Source organism: Pituophis catenifer, unplaced genomic scaffold (assembly GCF_029215685.1).
Source record: "Pituophis catenifer annectens isolate HBS135680 unplaced genomic scaffold, rPitCat1.0.hap2 SCAF_18, whole genome shotgun sequence".
Taxonomy (NCBI): domain Eukaryota; kingdom Metazoa; phylum Chordata; class Lepidosauria; order Squamata; family Colubridae; genus Pituophis; species Pituophis catenifer.
Window position 1 is genome coordinate 7,593,212 of NW_027256898.1, and position 19,623 is coordinate 7,612,834.

The 19,623-nt window shown below is 55.5% G+C and overlaps 3 protein-coding genes and 1 long non-coding RNA gene across 5 annotated transcripts in view; 2 read left to right on the top strand and 2 right to left on the bottom strand.

The window, feature by feature from the left end:
* The first annotated feature begins 1,950 nt into the window (after nucleotides 1-1,950).
* Nucleotides 1,951-4,799, top strand: HSPB7 (heat shock protein family B (small) member 7). The gene is made up of 3 exons (XM_070956163.1): nucleotides 1,951-2,211; nucleotides 3,029-3,162; nucleotides 3,945-4,799. Exons 1-3 carry the CDS (start codon nucleotides 2,133-2,135, stop codon nucleotides 4,128-4,130), a joined length of 399 nt encoding a protein of 132 aa, XP_070812264.1. The 5' UTR covers nucleotides 1,951-2,132; the 3' UTR covers nucleotides 4,131-4,799.
* Nucleotides 4,800-6,388: 1,589 nt separating this feature from the next.
* On the top strand, nucleotides 6,389-15,137 carry ZBTB17 (zinc finger and BTB domain containing 17). The gene is made up of 15 exons (XM_070956331.1): nucleotides 6,389-6,478; nucleotides 6,864-7,070; nucleotides 8,167-8,340; nucleotides 9,184-9,351; nucleotides 10,229-10,333; nucleotides 10,725-11,002; nucleotides 11,618-11,760; nucleotides 11,974-12,274; nucleotides 12,390-12,477; nucleotides 12,600-12,716; nucleotides 13,318-13,438; nucleotides 13,565-13,695; nucleotides 13,799-14,014; nucleotides 14,259-14,348; nucleotides 14,602-15,137. Exons 1-15 carry the CDS (start codon nucleotides 6,472-6,474, stop codon nucleotides 14,862-14,864), a joined length of 2,409 nt encoding a protein of 802 aa, XP_070812432.1. The 5' UTR covers nucleotides 6,389-6,471; the 3' UTR covers nucleotides 14,865-15,137.
* Nucleotides 10,272-13,600, bottom strand: LOC139326187 (uncharacterized). The gene is made up of 3 exons (XR_011601136.1): nucleotides 13,520-13,600; nucleotides 10,537-10,745; nucleotides 10,272-10,362 (listed from the first exon to the last, which is right to left on the bottom strand). It is a non-coding gene; the product is annotated as an uncharacterized lncRNA (long non-coding RNA).
* A 708-nt stretch (nucleotides 15,138-15,845) lies between the features above and the next one.
* Nucleotides 15,846-19,623, bottom strand: part of SPEN (spen family transcriptional repressor) — a 55,216-nt gene continuing 51,438 nt past the window's right edge. For both annotated transcript variants that reach the window (XM_070956219.1, XM_070956220.1), the window contains 4 exons: nucleotides 18,747-19,139; nucleotides 18,378-18,572; nucleotides 17,413-17,571; nucleotides 15,846-16,649 (listed from right to left, as the gene is read on the bottom strand). In XM_070956219.1, coding sequence (XP_070812320.1) covers nucleotides 16,518-16,649; nucleotides 17,413-17,571; nucleotides 18,378-18,572; nucleotides 18,747-19,139 — 879 coding nt within the window. In that variant the 3' untranslated portion in view covers nucleotides 15,846-16,517. The remainder of the gene's footprint in view (nucleotides 16,650-17,412; nucleotides 17,572-18,377; nucleotides 18,573-18,746; nucleotides 19,140-19,623) is intronic.

Consider the following 19,623-nt stretch of genomic DNA (forward strand, 5'->3'; position numbering starts at 1 on the left):
CCCAGCCCCCAAACCGGTCACTCTGTAAAGGGAAGATGCTCCCCTGACAGCAGCCGCAAAAGGGCCAAACCTCCGACAGGATCCACCTGCCTGGTTGCAGGGCAAGGGCACTTGACTCTCCGCTCTAGGAAGGTGGCATCTCTTATCGCCTGAGGGAGCCTCAGATACTAAAGGAAATCCAGACAACAGGCAGACAACAATGCACACTTTCCCCCTCCACCCCCCCAAACACAACCAGGGTCCCCTCAATGGCCCCGACTGGAAAGGAGACTCACTCCACCTCAGCCGGCTCAGGGTGCCTGCGTATGCGTCTGTCAAAGGCTCCTGCTCCTGGGTCAGGCTGACTTCTCTGAAGCCAGTTTCTTCTGCCTCTGCCCTGACCAGATCCGGTGCACACGCACACACCTGTCTCCCGGGCTCTCCCTTTTCTCTCCCACACCTCCCTCCCTCCCTGACCTCTAACTATCCAGAACTCTCTCTGGGACCCACAGGAAAGGCCCTCCAGCAAGCCTATTCCAGCTCAAGCCAGACTTCTCGCCAAGCAGCATGAGGAAGGCGGGGTGGGCGGGCAGGCAGGCAGCTGGCAAACAGCCCCATTTGGCTGGCCGGCCTACACCTTGCCACCCACACCCAAGGATCCTTTGTTTCGGTCACTCAACGTCCCAGTTTATGCTCACCTCCCAAGGTCTAGGCCAGCCGTAGGGGGTGCAGAACCAAGATCAGGAGGGCCAATTGCTGGAAGGGGCTGCAACCACTTCCTCCCCAAACAGCCTGGCCAGGAACAACGGCGGCCTCTCATGATCCTTGCCATCCCAACAGGCTAGCCACAAAAATGGGCAGGTAGCTACTCACACGGTCTCTAGGGAGGGGACAGACAACAGGGGTGGTGGTGGTGGAGGGTGCTGCTTGCTGCAGGTCAAGAGAACTCTTAGGAGAGGCTGAGAGCAGAGGCTGCAGGGCAGGAGAGCCCGTGTGCTCCAAGGTGAGCTCAGAAGGCCATTCCGGCAGCAAGGGAAACAAAAGGCATGTTTGAAGTTTGAAGTTTATTAGATTTCTATACCGCCCTTCTCCCGAAGGACTCAGGGCGGTGTACAGCCATATTAAAACACATAGATTTATAAATTTTAAAACCAATTAAAATCGAATATATAAAGTGTAACACCCATCCACTCCCTTCCTGAAATCAAAAAGCATCAGCAGGCACTTCCCAAACAGTCCCCGCCAAATTCTCAATTGGGCATGATTTCTGAACTCTTGAGTGGGTTCCCGGATGATTTACGGTCTGTGGGTCTCTGCCTGGGGAGTCCCATGGCCCCTCTCTCCTCCTGCCAGCACTCCAGAAGTGGAGCCAAGGGCCAGAAGAGCTGCAATGCGATGGGCAATAGATGGAAGCTGAGTTAGGGAGGACGCTTTGCCTTCTGGGGCTTGTTCTGGGGGAAGGAAAAAAGGGCACGGGAGGCCGCAGGCTCAATGACTCAGACTGCCCCGAGAGGAGGGTGACTAAGCAGCTGCGTTTAGCTACAAGCTGCCCCCAGACAGTTTCGGCAGACAGGCTGTGAGATGCTTGCCAGCAGGGCCTGTTCCCATCTCCATCTTCTACATGGAGGCCCATGCCAGGCTCTCTGAGCTGCCAGGGAAATAAACCTCACCCCTGGAGAAATGGGAACCCCTCTTCAGTATTGGGGGGGGAGTACACGGAGCAGGGGTCCTGGGCTCTGCCCTCCTCTTTCGGGATGCTTGCTTTCCATGCCAGGCTCTCCCCTTCCTTGCGGAAGGCCAATCCTGCTGCCAATCAGGGGGATGATCCAGTCATGGATGGAATGCTGAGGGCCAGCCCTCCCCTCCCGCCTCTCTCTGTTTGTGTAGAGCCCGTGCCTATGGGACGCTTTCCAGAGGCATTGGCCGTGTCCTGCAGAACACTCTAAATTTAGACTCTTTGACAAGACCCCTGGAAGGCAGCCGAGGCTTTTAAAGGCTCCGCAGCTGCCCCGGGTGGCTCTGTCGGGTGAGACTTCCGGAGGGGGCAGCTCCTCCAGCATCGATCCACTTGGATAGCCACCCTCTCAGAGCTCACTGCTTCGGCACCCTCGACCATCTTCTTGGCAGAACACGACCAGGCAGGCGGCTGTCCCATGGAGAAGGCCCACGGAATATTCGACAATACGTTGGGGGGGTTCCTAAGGCCCCATCCGGATCCCCGAAGCTTCTCAGGCAAGTGGGGAGAGAGGGCTGAATAGGCGGCCTTTGACCCCTGGCTGCCTGGGTCTCTCCCCTGGCTCTCGTCTAGCCAGTCCCACAGTCAAGGCTCCCACTTTTAAGCTGTGCGACCGCGGAGAGGAGATTGTCACTATTTTCGTTGTTTAGGGTAAACCCTTTTTTTTGTTTACACCAACCATTCTTGGAATGATGGGCACACAGGCGCCACCATTCTGCTCCAGGATAATCCTCCCTGCACCTGGCCTGGCTGCACTTGTGAAAGGCGGAGGAGCACAAAGGGGGGTTTCGCACAAGCTCCCCAGCCTCTGTCTCAGTGCATCCCAAGCCACAAAGGCAAGCAAGGACAGCTTGGTCTTTTCCGTTCTTAGCTCTGTTGGCCTCAGGGCCGTGTCCTGAACAGGACCTAGCGAAGATCTCAGGGAGGAGGGGGAAATGGGCACTTGACAGGGTAGAGAGAGACGGCTTGAAATGTGATGTGTCCAGCCCCTGCCATTTAGGACGCCTGTTGGCCATAAGAGTCCTTGGGGCACTTCTTAAGCTCCAGGCTGGTCTGTGGTCTTTTGGGAGGGAGTACCCCCTCGATCAGGTGGGATTTTCAGGGCCTAGATCAGTAGCACCCCCAGCAATTCTGCCTGGCTATGCAGCATCTCTCAAATAGCTGCTGCAAGCAGAGCCACCTGGGAGGCCCAATGGAGGCACAGAAGGCACATCCTGCTTGGCCCAGGATCCCGCCCCAGAATTTTCCTTTTGCCAGCAAACATGTCCCCAGTGCTGGAATCAAGAATCGAGAGAGTATCTCTTCTCCCAACAGGCCGGGCTGGCGGGATGGGAAACATCAAAACCTTGGGCGATACATACCAGTTTGCCGTGGATGTCAGTGACTTCTCCCCCGAAGACATTATCATTACCACATCCAAAAACCAGATTGAAGTGAGGGCTGAGAAGGTGAGTGGCTTACTGCTGGGATGGCCCCCCGTCTTGGAAACAACCGGAGCCATTTTTAAAGCAGAACTGAGCAGTCCGGCTGGGGCTGAGGGGTGGGGTAGCCCCAAATGCTTGCCTGAGAAAAGCTGAGGCAGCTACTTCCTTGGATCCACAGCAGTGGGGAGTAGCTTTTTCTGATCTTCAGGTTTTCTGCCTATCCCGCGAGCATCCCAATATCGTCCCACTGTGGAAATTAACAAGAAATGGGAGTTATAAGAGTTGTACTTTTTCCTTGGTTTGCTTGGAAAAATATTTAATGTGCTAGAGCTCCCCCTCCCTGCCCAAAAGAACCTGGATGTGCCCCCTGCAATCTAACGGAGCAAAGCCTGCAGCCTAGGGACAGCAGTGGCATCGCTGTCTTAAGAATGGCAGCCAAGAGGCTCCCTGCCCCCACCCGAGTGCCCTTCTGACTATGCTAGGGATGCACATGGCAATGGGAACATTCCCCGACTTGCCAGTCAATGCTGACCGAAATGCTGCCCAGGGAGCCTTTCTCCTGATGCCAGCTGCCTCTCTGGGGGCCAGTCTGGCAAAAGAAGAGACCTTTTTAGACTGAGTCGCCCCAGCTTCAGTTTTGGCAGCATGGCCAGAATTTCCCCATTTCATAGCAATTTGGGATGGGGCTGCCCTTTATTTTAGCAAGCAGGCAACTGAACCTTGGGAAGAGCAATTCACATCAACTTTCAGGATTCAGACTCTCGTGGGCCCTAACTGCTGTCTCTTTGTCCTCCTCCCACGGACAGCTAGCAGCTGATGGGACCATCGTCAACACATTCACCCACAAATGTCAACTCCCTGAAGATGTGGACCCCACATCGGTCACTTCCACCCTGGGGGCAGACGGCTGCCTGACCGTCAAGGCAAGGAGAAGTCCAGCCAAGTCATCGGAGCAAGTGCAGCAAACCTTCAGGACTGAGATTAAAATCTGAGCTCCAGGAGCAGTTCGGGAGAGCGGGCAGGGAGCCAGGCTGGGCTGGGTGGGGGGTGGAAAGCAGATCTGTCCTTGTGTTCCCCGTCAATAAGAGATGTTTCGGTTTGTCATCCAGGGCTGAAGGTTAAAGGGATGCCGGCAAAAAGCCTAAGCGGGCCAAAGCTGCCCTCCCCCCCCTCCCCCTCCAACTCCCTTTGAAAGGGGAAAGAATACCTTCGTTTTTTGCCAGCAAAGGAACAGCAAAGCTGGAAGGCAGCTGGAGCTGAATTTTCCAGTTCTGCAGCCAGCAATTTTAACGTTTTGAAGTGTTGACGGGACATGAAAAAAAAAAAGAAAGAAAGAGGATGCGATATGAAATTTATACGATAGGAAATCAATGGAGTTTACCTCTGGTGAACTTATTTAGGATTCTTGCTGTACATCTTGGAAGCATTCAAGTTAAAATGTTAACACGTTCATATGTTAGATTCAGGGGTTTTTTTCCCCCTCCCTTCCCCGTCCCCGTCTTTGCACCCCACCTCCAAATCCAGTTACACCCTACAAGCTGAGAGAGAGAGGGAAAAAAAAACCTGTTCAGGGGAATTGAAACGATGTAAAAAAAAAAAAAAAACCAACAAATGTAAACTTTTAATTACAGGAAAATACTTTCTTCCAAGTCACCCGCTGACTTTGGCTGTGTGAACGTGTATTATTTGGGTGGTGGTGGGGGGGGGGCAGTGGTGGGTTTCAAATTTTTTTACTACTGGTTCTGTGGGTATGTCTTGGTGAGCATGGCATGGCTTGCTGGGTATGGCAGGTGAAGGATACTGTAAAATCTCCATTCCCACCCCACTCCGGGGGAAGGATACTGCAAAATCTCCATTCCCATCCCACTCCAGGGGAAGGATACTGCAAAATCTCCATTCCCACCCCACTCCAGGGGAAGGATACTGCAAAACCTCCATTCCCTCCCCACTCCAGGGGAAGGATACTGCAAAATCCGCATTCCCAACCCACTCCAGGGGAAGGATACTGCAAAATCCCCATTCCCACCCCACTCCGGGGAAAGGATACTGCAAAATCTCCATTCCCATCCCACTCCAGGGGAAGGATACTGTAAAATCTCCATTCCCACCACTCCAGGATACTGCAAAATCCCCATTCCCATCCCACTCCAGGGGAAGGATACTGCAAAACCCCCATTCCCACCCCACTCCAGGGGAAGGATACTGCAAAATCTCCATTCCCACCCCACTCTGGGGCCAGCCAGAGGTGGTATTTGCCGGTTCTCCGAGCTACTCAAAATTTCCGCTACCGGTTCTCCAAAACTGGTCAAAACCTGCTGAAACCTCACCTCTGGGGTGGGTGAGAGAAACAGGAGCGAGGAAGGAGGGAGCTTTTGTCCTTGTGTTGCAACTTGCATCCAACACACACAGACACACAGTTTCTGAAGGCCAAAGGGCCGGGGGCAAAGAGGGGACGGGGGTGGGGGAAGAAGTGAGTCATGGTTTGGAAATAGAGCCGCCTGACGAAAGGCCCTCCAAGCTGGCTCCGACCCCAGTGAGGGGGAGGGGGCAAAGGGGGGCCCATTCCAGGCCCAGCCCAGCCTCCCTGCCCTGGAAGGGGGCTCCCCGAGCCGCTTCTTAAGGCGGCCTGAGAGACCAAACCCCAAATCCAATGCTTGAGGAGAAACGAGCCCCCCCCCCCCACCCCAAGCTGCTGCTTGGGGGAAGGGGGGATAAGAAAGGCGCTCTCGGCCCACCTCGCAGGGCTGTTGTTGCTCACTCCCCTCCCCACAGGGATGAGAAACGCAGCCCGTTCAAAAGGGGCCGGGAGTGGAAGGCCCACACCACACTACACCACACGGCCGGGCTGTTGACAGGATCCACACGGCTCTTGTTGGCAAAACACGGGAGCCAGCCCAGAAGCCGCCGCGCCCTCCGGCAGCTGCCGAGGCGGTTTCCCCTTTGGTGGGATGGAGGAGGAGGAGGAGGCGACCGAAGTTTACCTCAGCTCCCCACACCCCACCCCCGCACGGATGAAGCCGGGTGGTTGGTTCCCCCAAAGGCTTCAGGCCTACACCGGGCCTCGGCGCTTTGGTCGTCATGGCGACGGGACCTGAACCCCCCACTTCACCCACGAAAGCTTAACGCGCCTGCGCGACAGGCCTGGGCGGGGGGGTAGGTGGAGGAAAGCGCGAGGGAGGGGAGGAGTCTACCCCGTAGCGCCTGCGCCGTAGAAAGAGGGCACCATCCGCTCTCGGAGCGCCGCTTCCGCCCAAGCGCAAAATGGCGGCGCCCTTTGTCTGTTCCGTGTCACCATGATCGCCGCCGCCGCCGGGATGATGTGACGCTCGTGGGATGGCAGGTGCGGGGCCGAGAGGGCGGGGGCCGAGAGGGCGGGGAGCGCCGGGACCGGGGGGGGGGGAGGTCTGAGAGAGAGAGGGGCCATCGGTCCATCCCCGCAAGGCGAGATCGGGCAAAAGAGACCTCGGGGTGCGGGGAGGGTTGGGTCTCCTTTCCGACGATCGCCGGGAAAGCAGGCAGGCGAGGCGAGGCGAGGCGGGGCGGCGGTTGTCAGGCGGCGCCCGGATCCCTCGCTTGGGATGCGGGCGAAAGGATGCGATGCATCCTCTTCCTTTCCCGCGACACAACAGCCTTGCAAGGTAGGCCAGGCTAAACTCGGCTGGGTGGGGTGGGGAAGGAGGCGTCGTCGAGCCCCTGATATGCCTCTCTCTCTCTCTCCCCGCCAGCCATGGACTTCCCGCAGCACAGCCAGCAAGTCCTGGAGCAGCTGAACCAGCAGCGGCAGCTGGGCCTGTTGTGCGACTGCACCTTCGTGGTGGACGGCATCGACTTCAAGGCCCATAAGGCGGTGCTGGCGGCCTGCAGTGAATACTTCAGGATGCTCTTCGCCGACCAGAAGGACGTGGTGCACCTGGACATCAGCAACGCGGCAGGTAGGGGCGGCGGGGGGGGGGGGACCTAGCAGACTGGAGGCTGGCAGCCTTGAAGCCTTCCCTGCTTTCTTTTATCTAAAGAAATAATCCCCTCAACACTGTCAAACTATTCACTTAAATCTGCAATACTATTAATCTTCTCATCGTTCCCATCACCCATCTCCTCCCACTTATGACTGCATGACTGTAACTTTGTTGCTGGTATCCTTAATGGTTTATATTGACTGTTTCCCTATGATTATCATTAAGTGCTGTACCTTATGATTCTTGACAAACGTATCTTGTCTTTTATGTACACTGAGAGCATATGCACCAAAGACAAATTCCTTGTGTGTCCAATCACACCTGGCCAATAAAGAATTCTATCTATCTATCTATCTATCTATCTATCTATCTATCTATCTATCATGTTTCCTAGTATGATTTGATTGCTTATTTGTACCCTATGACTATCATTAAGTGTTCTCCCTTATGATTCTTGATGAATGTATCTTGTCTTTTATGTACACTGAGAGCTTATGCACCAAGACAAATTCCTTGTGTGTCCAATCATATTTGGCCAATAAAGAATTCTATCCTAACCTAACCTAACCTAACCTAACCTAACCTAACCTAACCTATCCTATCCTATCCTATCCTATCCTATCCTATCCTATCCTATCCTATCCTATCCTATCCTATCCTATCCTATCCTATCCTCTCCTCCATTCCGTTCTGTTCCATTCATTAGGCTTATTTCCTGCACCTTTCACTGGGTGCAGAAGTCCCCCAATCTTCTCCGAGATGAGATTTGGGAGCACCCCGATGCTAGGGATGGGAGGTAGATCGGAGTGAGAGTCCAGCTAGAGGAGTTGGCCTTGGTGAGGAACAGGATGCCAGCTTTGAGATCTCCCTGAATGATCCCCTTCTCTCATACAGTAGCTGCCAAAGCTAGAGAGCCTCCAGCCTCTCATGCAGTCCAGCTTAAGAGCAGCATTGACTAAGAGGTGGGGGCCTGTGCTTTGGGAGAGAGCATCCTGAGGCCGGCAGGGAGACGGGCAGTATTTGGTGACTGCTGCCAGCACTCATCTTCTGGCTGTGGGGGTGTCTCCTGCAGGTCTGGAGCATGTGCTGGAATTCATGTACACGGCCAAGTTGACCCTCAGCCCGGAGAATGTGGAAGACGTCTTGGCCGTGGGCACCTTCCTTCAGATGCAGGAGGTCGTCCAAGCCTGCAACACGCTCAGGGCCCTCTCAGCACCAGCTGGCCTGGAAATCCCCACAGTGGTTGGTAGGGCACTTTCCTGTCCTTGGGTTCGGATCCCTTTCTTGCCTCAAACCCTGGGCCTGTTGGGAGAGGAAGCCATCGTCTCCAGCCGGGCCCAGGAAGTGGCTCTGCAGCTGAGCTGCACTTCGGCAGGTTTCAAGAGCCAACATTTCCAGGGTGTTTGCGTGTAGGCTGTGTCCTACAAAGGGGGCATTTTGTTATACTAATGCCAAACTCTTAACAGCGGAAAGCTGATGGAAGCGATACCGGCCTTTGGAAGACATGGGGAAGCACCAACAAGGGAAGGCCTTGCCAACGTGCAGCCCCAACTTTCTAGCTTGAGGCTGGGTCTTTGGGGTGGGGTGGGGGTGGGGATGGGGGGAAAGGACAGGCAAGCAGGAATGATTTTGCTCTCCTGGGCTCAAAGCACTGTTGACTTTGTTCTGTTGGAAGCAATGGAGGGGATGCGATGTGATGCACCCGATATGTGCTTGGCCGCTCTGGTTTTCTTTCAGTGTTGTACTGGAAACTTGGGGTCTATCATTAGAGGGGTACGATAGCTATAGATCTGTTGAGCCAGAAATATTAAGTTTTTATGATGAACAGATAGGGCCATCCAAGGACTGATAATTTTGAGCCCACTGCGGATGCCCAGTTTCTGTAGATGTAGTGGAAACGGGAAGGTTGGGCCCTGCTGATCTTGATGGGCAAAAGCATGGCAGGCTAAAACAGATCTTTGGACTGGTCCCCAAGGTTGGGGGAGGTTGCCACCAGTTGTCCTGCTTGCTGGGTTTCTGGCTGGAGAGGCCTGAATGGCTTTTGCTTGCTTCCTCCCTCTCTCTCTCTCTTCCCCCCCCCCCATCCCAGGGCAGGAGAAAACGACCAACAGCAGGCACAAAGCAGAGTTGGAAGTCCCCAGGGAGCAGGAGGAGCCGATCTCTGGCAGCCTCCAGCCGGCCGAAGAGGCCCATCCTGCTGAGGACCCGAAGGATGAGGCGATAGCGGCGGAAGGGAGCGAGACTGGTCAAAAGCCAGGTAGGGGCCAGGAGTCTCTTCTCGGTAGCGCAGCTGTAGGGTTAAATGGGAAAATGCACTGGAGAAAAGCAACATTTTATCTTTTTCCTGGTTTCTCCCAAATCTCAAGATTTGAGAGACGCGGTGGCTCAGCGGCTAAGACGCTGAGCTTGTCGATCGAGAGGTCGGCAGTTCAGCAGTTCGAATCCCTAGTGCCACGTAATGGGAGTGAGCTCCCGTGACTTGTCCCAGCTTCTGCCAACCTAGCAGTTCGAAAGCACGTAAAAAATGCCAGTAGAAAAACAGGGACCACCTTTGGTGGGAAGGGAACAGCGTTCCGTGCGCCTTTGGCATTGAGTCATGCCGGCCACATGACCACGGAGACATCTTCGGTCCGCGCTGGCTTTTCGGCTTTGAAACGGAGATGAGCACCGCCCCCTAGAGTCGGGAACGACGGGCACATATGTGCGAGGGGAACCTTTACCTTTACCAAGAGAACTTAAAAATCTCAAATGTGTCTTGCTTGTTGAAAAGTTGAAAATTTACGTCGGTGCGAGTTCCACAGTAGTAACTCTGCCCCACCTGAGTTCCCCATTGCCCACTGCCCAGCTTGAGTGGGCAGTTCTGTTGCCATAAAGAAAGGGATGCCTCTCTCCTTCGGCCATAACTTTAAACACCTTTATTTCCCGTTATCCCTCCGAGCTAAACTCTTTCCAACGCTTACAGGAAAGGCAGACCGTTATGAATCATGCCAAACAGCAGAACATTTAGCGTAATCGTTTCCCCACTCTGCTCCAAAGGCAACCTCTTCTTCTGGCCCCTCTTGGAAGTCCCCCCTTCCTGCTCCTGTGGCCCGCTGGTGTCTCGAAGGTGCTGCCAAATTTGTGCTTCTTTCCAGACGCAGGGACAGCAGGCCCTGGGGAGACGCCGGAGGGATCGCCGGAGGAGCCCCACGAAGACAGCAGTCCCATCTCCACTCTTCCTTCTCAGGCCAGCGAAACTGGTGAGCACCAAGGCAGGGATGTAAGGTTACTGAGAGAGAGGGAAAAAAGTCCGTCACGCCCAAGGGAGGTGTGCAAAACGGGTTTGGATCAAGAGATGCAGTGACAGCGGAAGGGATGTTCTACGCACAGGGGATTCTTGCACCAAGCGTCTGAAAGCAGAGCCGCTGACAACCTTGGCATGGCAACCCCTCCGTTGACTTACGTTCTGAGGGAGTTGTGGCGAATCCATCACATTCTGGCTACGCCGTACTGCTCCTTTTTCGTTTCTGGGGCTGGTCGTTGAGACCCTCCTAGCAGACAAAGGCTTCCGCTCCCGAGTGGCGTTAGGGACAGCCTCGGAAACCCGCTGCCTTTTTTTTTGAGCCCCGTTTTACCTCCTTGCTCCGCCAGACCCTCCGACGCTCAAAGTCCCTGCAGAGATGGAGGTGGAGCTGGAAGGCCACGAAGAGGAGGAAGAAGAACCCCCCTCCGAGGCGGAGGGCAACGGCAAGACCGCCGAGGAGCCCGAACCGACCCTCCTGACCAACGGCAGCGTCCCCGAGGACTTCGAGTCCGGAGGCAGCGACTCCGGGCAGGAGAACGCTGGAGAGGCCAGGCTGCTGCGCTCAGGGATGTACAGTGACAGGACAGAGTCCAAAGCGTACGGCTCCGTGACCCACAAGTGTGAGGTGAGCTTTGGGGGCCTGTGAACTGCCCCAGGAGGAGAGCAGCCCTGTTGAAAGAGCCGTCCCCCAAAGCATCAGGCATGTAGGGTCCACGCTGTAGCAAAAAGCCACCTGGGGGTGGGTGGGTAGGAGCAAAGCCCCTCAGGTGGAAGCTACAGGGCGAAAGACAGTGAGAGCAGATGGCAGCGATACCCTTGTTGTCACAGCCACAGGCCCAGCAAAAAGGGGAAGTGGGGCCCAGCAGGTTGCCTCCAATGCGGGTAGAGACACCTGGCCGAGGCTCTGGGAGCTCGCAGACCCACTTTCCTTTCCAGACCAAACTCTCATTCTCTCCGGCTCCAAGTTGGGGGAAGTTCTCCAGCTGGCATTTTTCCTCTTCTGTCTTCCTGCAGTAGAGGCAACAAGCACTCGGCCAAGGGTGGAAAGAGATGGGGGGGGGGACCTTGAGCTAGGCTGGGCTGGCAGAGGGGCAGGCTGGCAGGCAAGCGAAGGGCTTCAAACAGGGCAGCCTCAAGCCAAGGGGCACTGGGCGAGCGCTCGCAGGCAGGCCGCTGCGTGGGCTGGGCAACTGGGCGCTAGAGGCGAGGGTGGCCAGCGGTGCCTTTGCTTCCTCCAAAGGACTGTGGAAAGGAGTTCACCCACACGGGCAACTTCAAGCGCCATATCCGTATCCACACGGGAGAGAAGCCCTTCTCCTGCCGGGAATGCAGCAAGGCCTTTTCTGACCCTGCGGCCTGCAAAGCGCATGAGAAGACCCACAGGTGGGAGGGCGGGCGGAGGAGGAGGAGGAGGGGGGAGGTCATCCTGGGAGGGAGACCAGGGGCAGCCCAACTTGCCCTTCTCTGCCCAGGAGGTTCCAACCCTGGGCCCAGAAAACCTGGCACTGTCTCGGGGGAGCGGTTGAGGCGCCGAGGCCGTTCTTGCGGGCTTGCCGGGGGAGGTGGACTGATGGCAGCGTCTCTTCCGCACTGCAGCCCCCTCAAGCCCTACAGCTGCGAGGAGTGTGGCAAGAGCTACCGTCTTCTCAGCCTGCTGAACCTCCACAAGAAGCGCCACACGGGGGAGGCCAGGTACCGCTGCGAGGACTGCGGGAAGCTCTTCACCACCTCGGGCAACCTGAAGCGCCACCAGTTGGTGCACAGCGGGGAGAAGCCCTACCAGTGCGACTACTGCGTACGCTCCTTCTCTGACCCCACCTCCAAAATGCGGCACCTCGAGACGCACGATACCGACAAAGAGCACCAGTGCCCTCATTGCGAGAAGATGTTCAACCAGGTGAGGAGAGAGAGGGCAAGGGCCGCCACCTTCCCTCACCTGGTTCAGTGCTGGGGAAGGGGCAGGGGATACGGCCGCCTACCTCTCACCACCAGCTTCTCACAACTGCCGGCAGGTGGGGAACCTCAAAGCCCACTTGAAGATCCACATTGCCGACGGTCCGCTGAAGTGCCGCGAGTGTGGGAAGCAGTTCACGACCTCAGGTACGGGGAGGAGACTCGGCCGAGGGCCAGCTGCCCTCGAGGCCTGAGCACAAGCGGGGCAGCGGTGGCAGCTTCCCCACCACAGGCAACCTCGAGTAGCTTTTGCCTTTCCTTCCCTGAAGGTAACTTGAAGCGGCATCTCCGCATCCACAGCGGAGAGAAACCATATATTTGCGTACACTGCCAGCGCCAGTTTGCCGACCCAGGGGCTCTCCAGCGGCACGTTCGCATTCACACAGGTGAGTTGGGAGCTGGGCAGTCTTCGGGCGGACTTCAGTTGCAGCGACAGCTGAGGCTGTGGAAGAGCCCTATCTGCCAGAGGCTGGGGCTTCAGGGCATGTGTCGCCTGTCCCCGCACCCTCCCCACCCTGGAAATGGCACCTTGAGCTGTTCCTTCCGGACTTCAGTCTCAGCAGGAAGAGCTCCCTAATGGGATCTGCTTGTGTCTGGAGGGAGGTCTGCAGCCAAGGCTAATATTAAGTCAAGGGATTTCTCTAGGATCCACAAAGGGTGTGTATCCGTAGCCAGCTTTTTAAACAAATACTTTACATTTTTGTGGTACAACAAAAGTCCTTTCGGCAAAAGCCCTCCATCTGCGTCCCAAATTATCTTAACCGTTTTGAACGTTTCTGAAAACGCAGAAACCTACCACTTTTGGCCTCCAAAGCTGGTAAAAAATCGACGTGGCGATGAAGCGTATGTTTCCACGTGGCGAGCGGCGGTTGCTGTCCTGCGGGCCCCCGTTTCTGCCACGCTGGCCCGCGACTCGCGGGAGTTAGAGGGTGCCCGTGGCCAAGAATGGGGGTTGCACGCTCTTTTCTCTCTTCCCCCACCCCGCAGGTGAGAAGCCCTGTCAGTGTATAATTTGTGGGAAAGCCTTCACCCAGGCCAGCTCTCTAATAGCCCATGTGCGCCAGCACACCGGGGAAAAACCCTACGTTTGCGAACGCTGCGGCAAAAGGTGAGTAGGCTCTCGCAAGCTTTGCTTCTCTCCCCCCCCCCCGGCCCCGGTTTCTCTTGGATCTGCCCTGTCAGCTCTTACTTCAAGGGGATCTTTGCTTGAAGATCTGGTGACCTTCCCTTGCAGATTTGTCCAGTCCAGCCAACTGGCCAATCACATCCGCCACCACGACAACATCCGCCCTCACAAGTGCAACGTCTGCAGCAAAGCTTTCGTCAACGTGGGCGATCTGTCCAAGCACTTCATCATCCACACAGGTGAGGGGTGGGGGGAGGAGGAGCCAGCCGTCGCTGAGCAGTGGCAAGCATGCCCAGCCCGGTCCCTCCCTCATGACGCAGCCCCTCTCCATTCCCCACGCAGGGGAAAAGCCATTCCTGTGCGACAAGTGCGGCCGCGGCTTCAACCGGGTGGATAATCTCCGCTCCCACGTCAAGACGGTCCACCAAGGCAAAGCGGGGATGAAGCTCCTGGAACCCAGCGAAGGCGATGAGCTCAACATCGTCACCGTGGCCTCAGAGGAGATGGTGACGCTGGCCACGGAAGCCCTGGCTGCCACGGCGGTCACCCAGCTCACCGGTGAGTAAAGGCTTCCCCCCTTTCTTTTTGCACTCATCTGTCTGGCCTCGGCCTTTGTGCCACATCCAATGGCCAATGAAACATTCACCTATTTGGACCGTAGAAGGGGGAGGCAGGGGTGGTGGTGTGACTGTATCCTGCTTCGCCCCACCGCTTCCCAGACCTGAGGCTGAGCGGCCGGAGGGGGGCCAGCTGTGCCTTCTTACCTGGGGGGCGACGCTGACTGGGACATCCTTTCCCTTAGTTGTTCCCGTCGCAGCTCCTGTCACCGCAGACGAGACGGAAGCGCTCAAGGCCGAGATCACCAAGGCCGTGAAACAGGTCCAAGAGGCAGGTGAGTCGGCCACCTTTTCTTTGGGGGATCAGGGCGGGCCAGGCAGCCTCTCCCAAGCAAATAAAGCTGCCACAGGGGGGCAGCGCCCTACCAGGCACAAAGTCCAGAAAGCTGCTTCTGAAATAGAGAAGGCTTTTTAGTCCAGGAGGAGGAGTGGATGCTGGCTGCGTGGGTGGACCTTCATGACCAGGGGATGGGGGAAGGGAACTGGGGTGCTCTGAAACTAAATCTTGCCCCATGCCTGTCATTCTAGACCCCAACACTCAAATCCTCTATGCCTGCGATTCCTGCGGAGAGAAGTTCCTGGATGCCAACAGCCTGGCTCAGCACGTGCGCATTCACACAGCCCAAGCTCTGGTCATGTTCCAGGCGGACACAGACTTTTACCAACAGTACAACGCTACCACCGCTTGGCATGGCGAGCAGGTCATCCCATCGGGAGAGTTACTCTTCCGAGCGCGAGATGGCAGCGAAGCATCGCCAGCCTTGCCAGACGCCCCGCCAGCCGGAGAGTGATGGCAGACGCTGCTCCACCAACAAGACCGACGCCCGAAGGAGCAGCTTGGGGGGGGGAGCGCCCTCTTGTGCCCCGAGAGACTCTGCTCCAACCAGCCGCAGCCTCCCCATTGCGCTGAACATTCCGGCATTGCTCACAAACCGCTATTTAAAGCCACGAGTGCTACATGAAACAGATGTAAAAAAAATATTTCTGTATTGGAGAGACTACATCTGTGTTAATACTGAGAAGAAAGAAAGAAATAAAAAGGCTGTTATTTTCTATGTTTAAAATGAAAACTGGCTTGGCTGAGTTCCGTTTCTTCAGCCAAGAGTTTGCTAGCTTTTTCTTCTTCAGTGGGTCTCCCAGCAGAACGCAGGAGGCTTTTTGTTCCGTCAACCAGATCCTGAAAGCCAGCCAATGGCTTCTGGGGGTCTCCAAAGGAGAAGTCACGGCTGCTTCTTCAAAGGGAGGAAAGGGGAACGACGCCTTACCGAATGCAGCCTAGGCACCCCAAATTTCCTGCAGATAACGGGTTTAACACCAGGGTGTTTTGTCTTTTTTTAATAAAGTCTGTATTCCAATGGACACACAAAACAAAACTGCGCTGAGAAAACAGTTCCATAAATTAAGTCTTAGGAGGAGAAGGGACCAGAGAGAGAAGGCAGATTAAAAAGTCTGTACAGTGAGTGAAACCTTCCATGGGCTGAGCGGAGGCGGGGGGGGGGGGGGAGGGGAGGCCCAGGGCTAACTGAAGCGCACTTACAAATGAGTGACAAATACAAAGTCGGAGTATGAAAATAAGATTTTCTTTGAAAACACATCTTTTTTTTGGCACAGATTAAAAAAAAAGTATGTTGTGGGGATCAGATTTCTTTAGAGTTTTTTTTATATTTTATAATTTTATATATATATATATATATATATATATATATATATATATATATATATATATATATATATATATATATAAAATATTATATATATATTTATATATACACACACCCACGGAGTCCTGCATAATACCACCAAGAAGGAAAAATAGCTCTCCTTTTTATGCTCTGCTTTGTTTCAGTGTAAACTGTACATCCAGGATGGAGGAGGAAAACGGGAGGAGGGGAGAGGGCAGCAGAAAGTCAGGGACTGGGGTTGAGAGGCTTTTTCCTGGAGAGCGTGAAATGCTCCTTGACCCACAGACTGGAGCGGAAGGTCCTGCCAGTTCAGAGTCCACGCCGCCAGCTGCTGTGTGTGTATTGAGACATCCATCTAGCATACCACAACAACTCTTCCAACTGTGCAAAGGTCCAAAGTCGCAAAATTTAGTGCAAAGGCGGTTTCCGGTTCCTCCTCTTCCTCATTTTTTTTTTTCTATCGTTAGCTGTCAAAAAAAAAAAAAAAAAAAAAAGCAGACCCAGGAGGAGACCACCACCTGGGCTCAGTCTGCCTCTTGGGGAGGGGGGGTGCCTCCAAGGTCCATCTTCACCATAGCCCGTATGTAAACATTCAAGGCTGTGGGAACCACCACCCTTTACTGCCGCCTGCCTGCACGATGAGGGTTTGACGGAAGCCCGGCGGGATGGGAGGATCCGGTCCCTTCCTTTGTTCACTTTTTCCCCTCTCCTTCTGCCGCAGGGGCCAGGAGAGGATGGCAACGTCCGTTCCTGCTGAGTCGCTCAAACAGCTGCAATGACGATCATCAGGTGAGGAGAGATATTGGAGATACTGGCCAGGAGGTCCGGGGCCAGGCGGGAGAGATGGCTCTCGGAGAAGTCGCAAGGTGGAAAGATCTGGAGCACGTAAGCAGGCTGGAAAGAGAGAGAGAACCAGAGACGAAACCGTGAACCCCGAAGCCTGGACGAACCCATAAAGAACAACCCAAGAGGAAGAAAGTGCAAGAGGCACTGTGGCTTTGGCCTAGCAGGACGCTGAGGGCTGGCATGGGCACTGTCCTGGCCAAGGAATCCTACCACATGACTGCTTTGGTAACCACCCTGAAAAGGGAGCTGGGAGTGGCCTGTGGGCAGCTCCATTGCCTCTTGCTGGGCAACTGTTCACCCAGCTGAGCTCTGGGCCCTGGTGGAATTCTAATTTTTTTTACTACCGGTTCTGTGGGCGTGTCTTGGTGGGTGTGGTGTGGCTTGGTGGGCATGGGGAAGGATATTGCAAATCTCCATTCCCACCCCACTCGGGGGCCAGCCAGAGGTGATATTTGCCGGTTTCCCGAACTGCTCAAAAGTTCCGCTACTGGTTCTCCAGAACCTGTCAGAACCTGCTGGATTTCATCCCCTGGCTCTGGGAATCCCAATCTTTGACAAGGCGCCTTATTGGAAATGGTGGCTGGCTCAGAGAAGAGCCTGAGAACTGGAGCTCCTAAAAGGCCTGCCATCCTGGACGAACCACATCTGGCTCCGCTCAGCCTGCCTAGACGGCCCCCGTTTCAAGGAACCGACTTCCACTTTGCCCACCCCTTTCCCAAGATGCCCAAGCTGGCCAGAGCCACATCCTTCCCTTTGATACAGGGGCCAAAGGAAAGGAAGTCGCCCACCCCACTCTTCCTCCTCTCCCTACCTGGTTGGAGCCGGGGTTGGGAACATTGATGATGCCGGCAGCTTGCTTGGCCTGAAGGTAGCTAATAAAGGCCGCCTTGAGCGACTCAGTCTGGTTCACCACATCCTCTTGGTCTCGGCCACAAGGCAGAGCCAGCAGCAGGCAGTAGTCACTCTCCACCTAAAAGACACCACGCAGCCCCCCCGGGCCTGTAAGAATCATGTCCCTCGGGCACCCCCAGAAACCCCCTCGAGACGACCATAACCCGAGAACCATTCTGACCCAGTGGAAAACAAGCAGCCTCAGGACGATCAGGATAGAGCAGGGGTCGGCAACCTTAAACACTCAAAGAGCCATTTGGATCTGTTTCCCACAGAAAAGAAAACATCGGAAGCCACAAAACCTACTGGGGGTCGAAAAGCTCAATAAATTGTGTGCTGACAGGTGTCGCACATTGTGTCACATATTTTGAGCGACAGGGAGCCGCAGCAGAGAGATGAAAGAGCCACAAGCGGCTCCAGAGCCACGGGTTGCCGACCCCTGGAATAGAGGCATTTTGTTTTCCTATCCCTGTCCCTTTTTGAGCCAGGGACACGTATCCTGCCACCCGCATCCTCACTGACCTTGCAAACACAGGGGAAGGCTACGGCCAAGGCTAAGAGGCCGAAAACTGAACCTCCTCCAGGATTTCCAGCTCTCGTTCAAGAGTCCCACGTCTCCAGGTGGAGGCTCTGAACTCTCCTGACATCACCCAGGCTGACATGGTCATGGTAGAACGGCGAGTTTCTTACTGGGGCAGTTTTTGCACCATTACCTTTCTAAAAGTATGGGCTGGGTGCATATCCTTACACACACACACACACACACACACACACACACACACACACACACAGCATGTTAACCACAGGCCTAGAAAGACCTTGCCAAACAGGAGCCGCAGGAGAAACGAGAGCGAAGACAGGCTCAGCCCGGGGCCTGATTCTTACCATCATCCGGCGGGTCACCCCTTCCAGCTGTGGGGCTTCCAGCCTCATCCGCTGGGCAATCCTCAAGGGAGGGCCACCCTCCGGGGCTGGCAAGGAGCGGTGTGCCAGGACGTTGTTCCCGGAAACGAAGTGCAGCTGGACAGCTGCAGTGTCGTTCTTCAAAGCCAGCAGCCCCTGCCACACGATGGGGTACTTCTGCCAACCCAAGGAAGAAAAGAGCACAGGAAGGTTAATCCCCAGCGGTTGAGCTGAAAAAGAAGGGCCACTCTCGTCGCCCTGCCCTCCCCCAATTCTCCCCACAAAAGTCTTGGGATGGAGTCCCGTCCCTTTCCGCACCCCCCCCCTTCCAGAGATGGATGGCAGGCTCACCGTCAGCAGCTGGACCATGTCTACTGGTCTTTGGGCAACCGGATGGCCGGCAGAGTCCTGCTTCAAGGATGACTGTGATTCAGACCGGGCTAAGGTCAGTCCTGGAGCTGCCCCGGGACCAGCAGTAGTTGGAATAAAGAGGGCCGGCTTCGGAACTTGAGCCTGATGGGAAGATGGGAGCTCCTGCTTCACTGACGCGGCGACAGGAGAAGGGTAGGAGGAGGTCTGGCTCGGGTGCAAGTGGGGCTCCATCTGCTGGACGTGCCTGTTGACCACTGAGTGGAGGGCAGGGTCTGGCCCTGTCGCCTGGGCTCCTTTAGGCTCTTGGGAGATCTGAGGGGTTTTGCTGTGAGCTGGCTGGTTGGGGTGCGAATGTTCCCCTTCAGGCAGACCCTGGGAGACAGGAGGAAAAGGAGGCGCTTTAGGCAGAAGCCGCCCAAGCACACGGTAGCCCTTTCGGCTCTTAGCCCTGCTCCCCTTGACCGGAAGCTCAATGTCCACCCAAGTCCCCAAGGCAGTCCTTTGCCCACTCCTCCCTTCAGCCCAGGCTAAGCTGTGGATGGCCTCTCAGGAATGCCCTAGGCAAGGGGAAAGCGATTCCTGGTCATTCTCGGAGCAACTTGTGCACGAGGACTGAGCAGGAAGCCCACCGGCTCGCCTTCCCTGGCTGTTGGGTTGTTCACACTAGCTGCTCTTGGGAGTTGCATATCCTACACTTGAACTGTGAGCTGCAGCCCCTCCATGACAAAGACTGGAAAGAGAGCAGATGGCCCCACAAGTGGCTATCCTGGGACAGCAGGGTCTTGCTTTGGCTGTTGACCAAGAGCAATCCTTCCTACCCACAAAGGCCTTGGACTGAGGCAGAAACCCTGCCCCT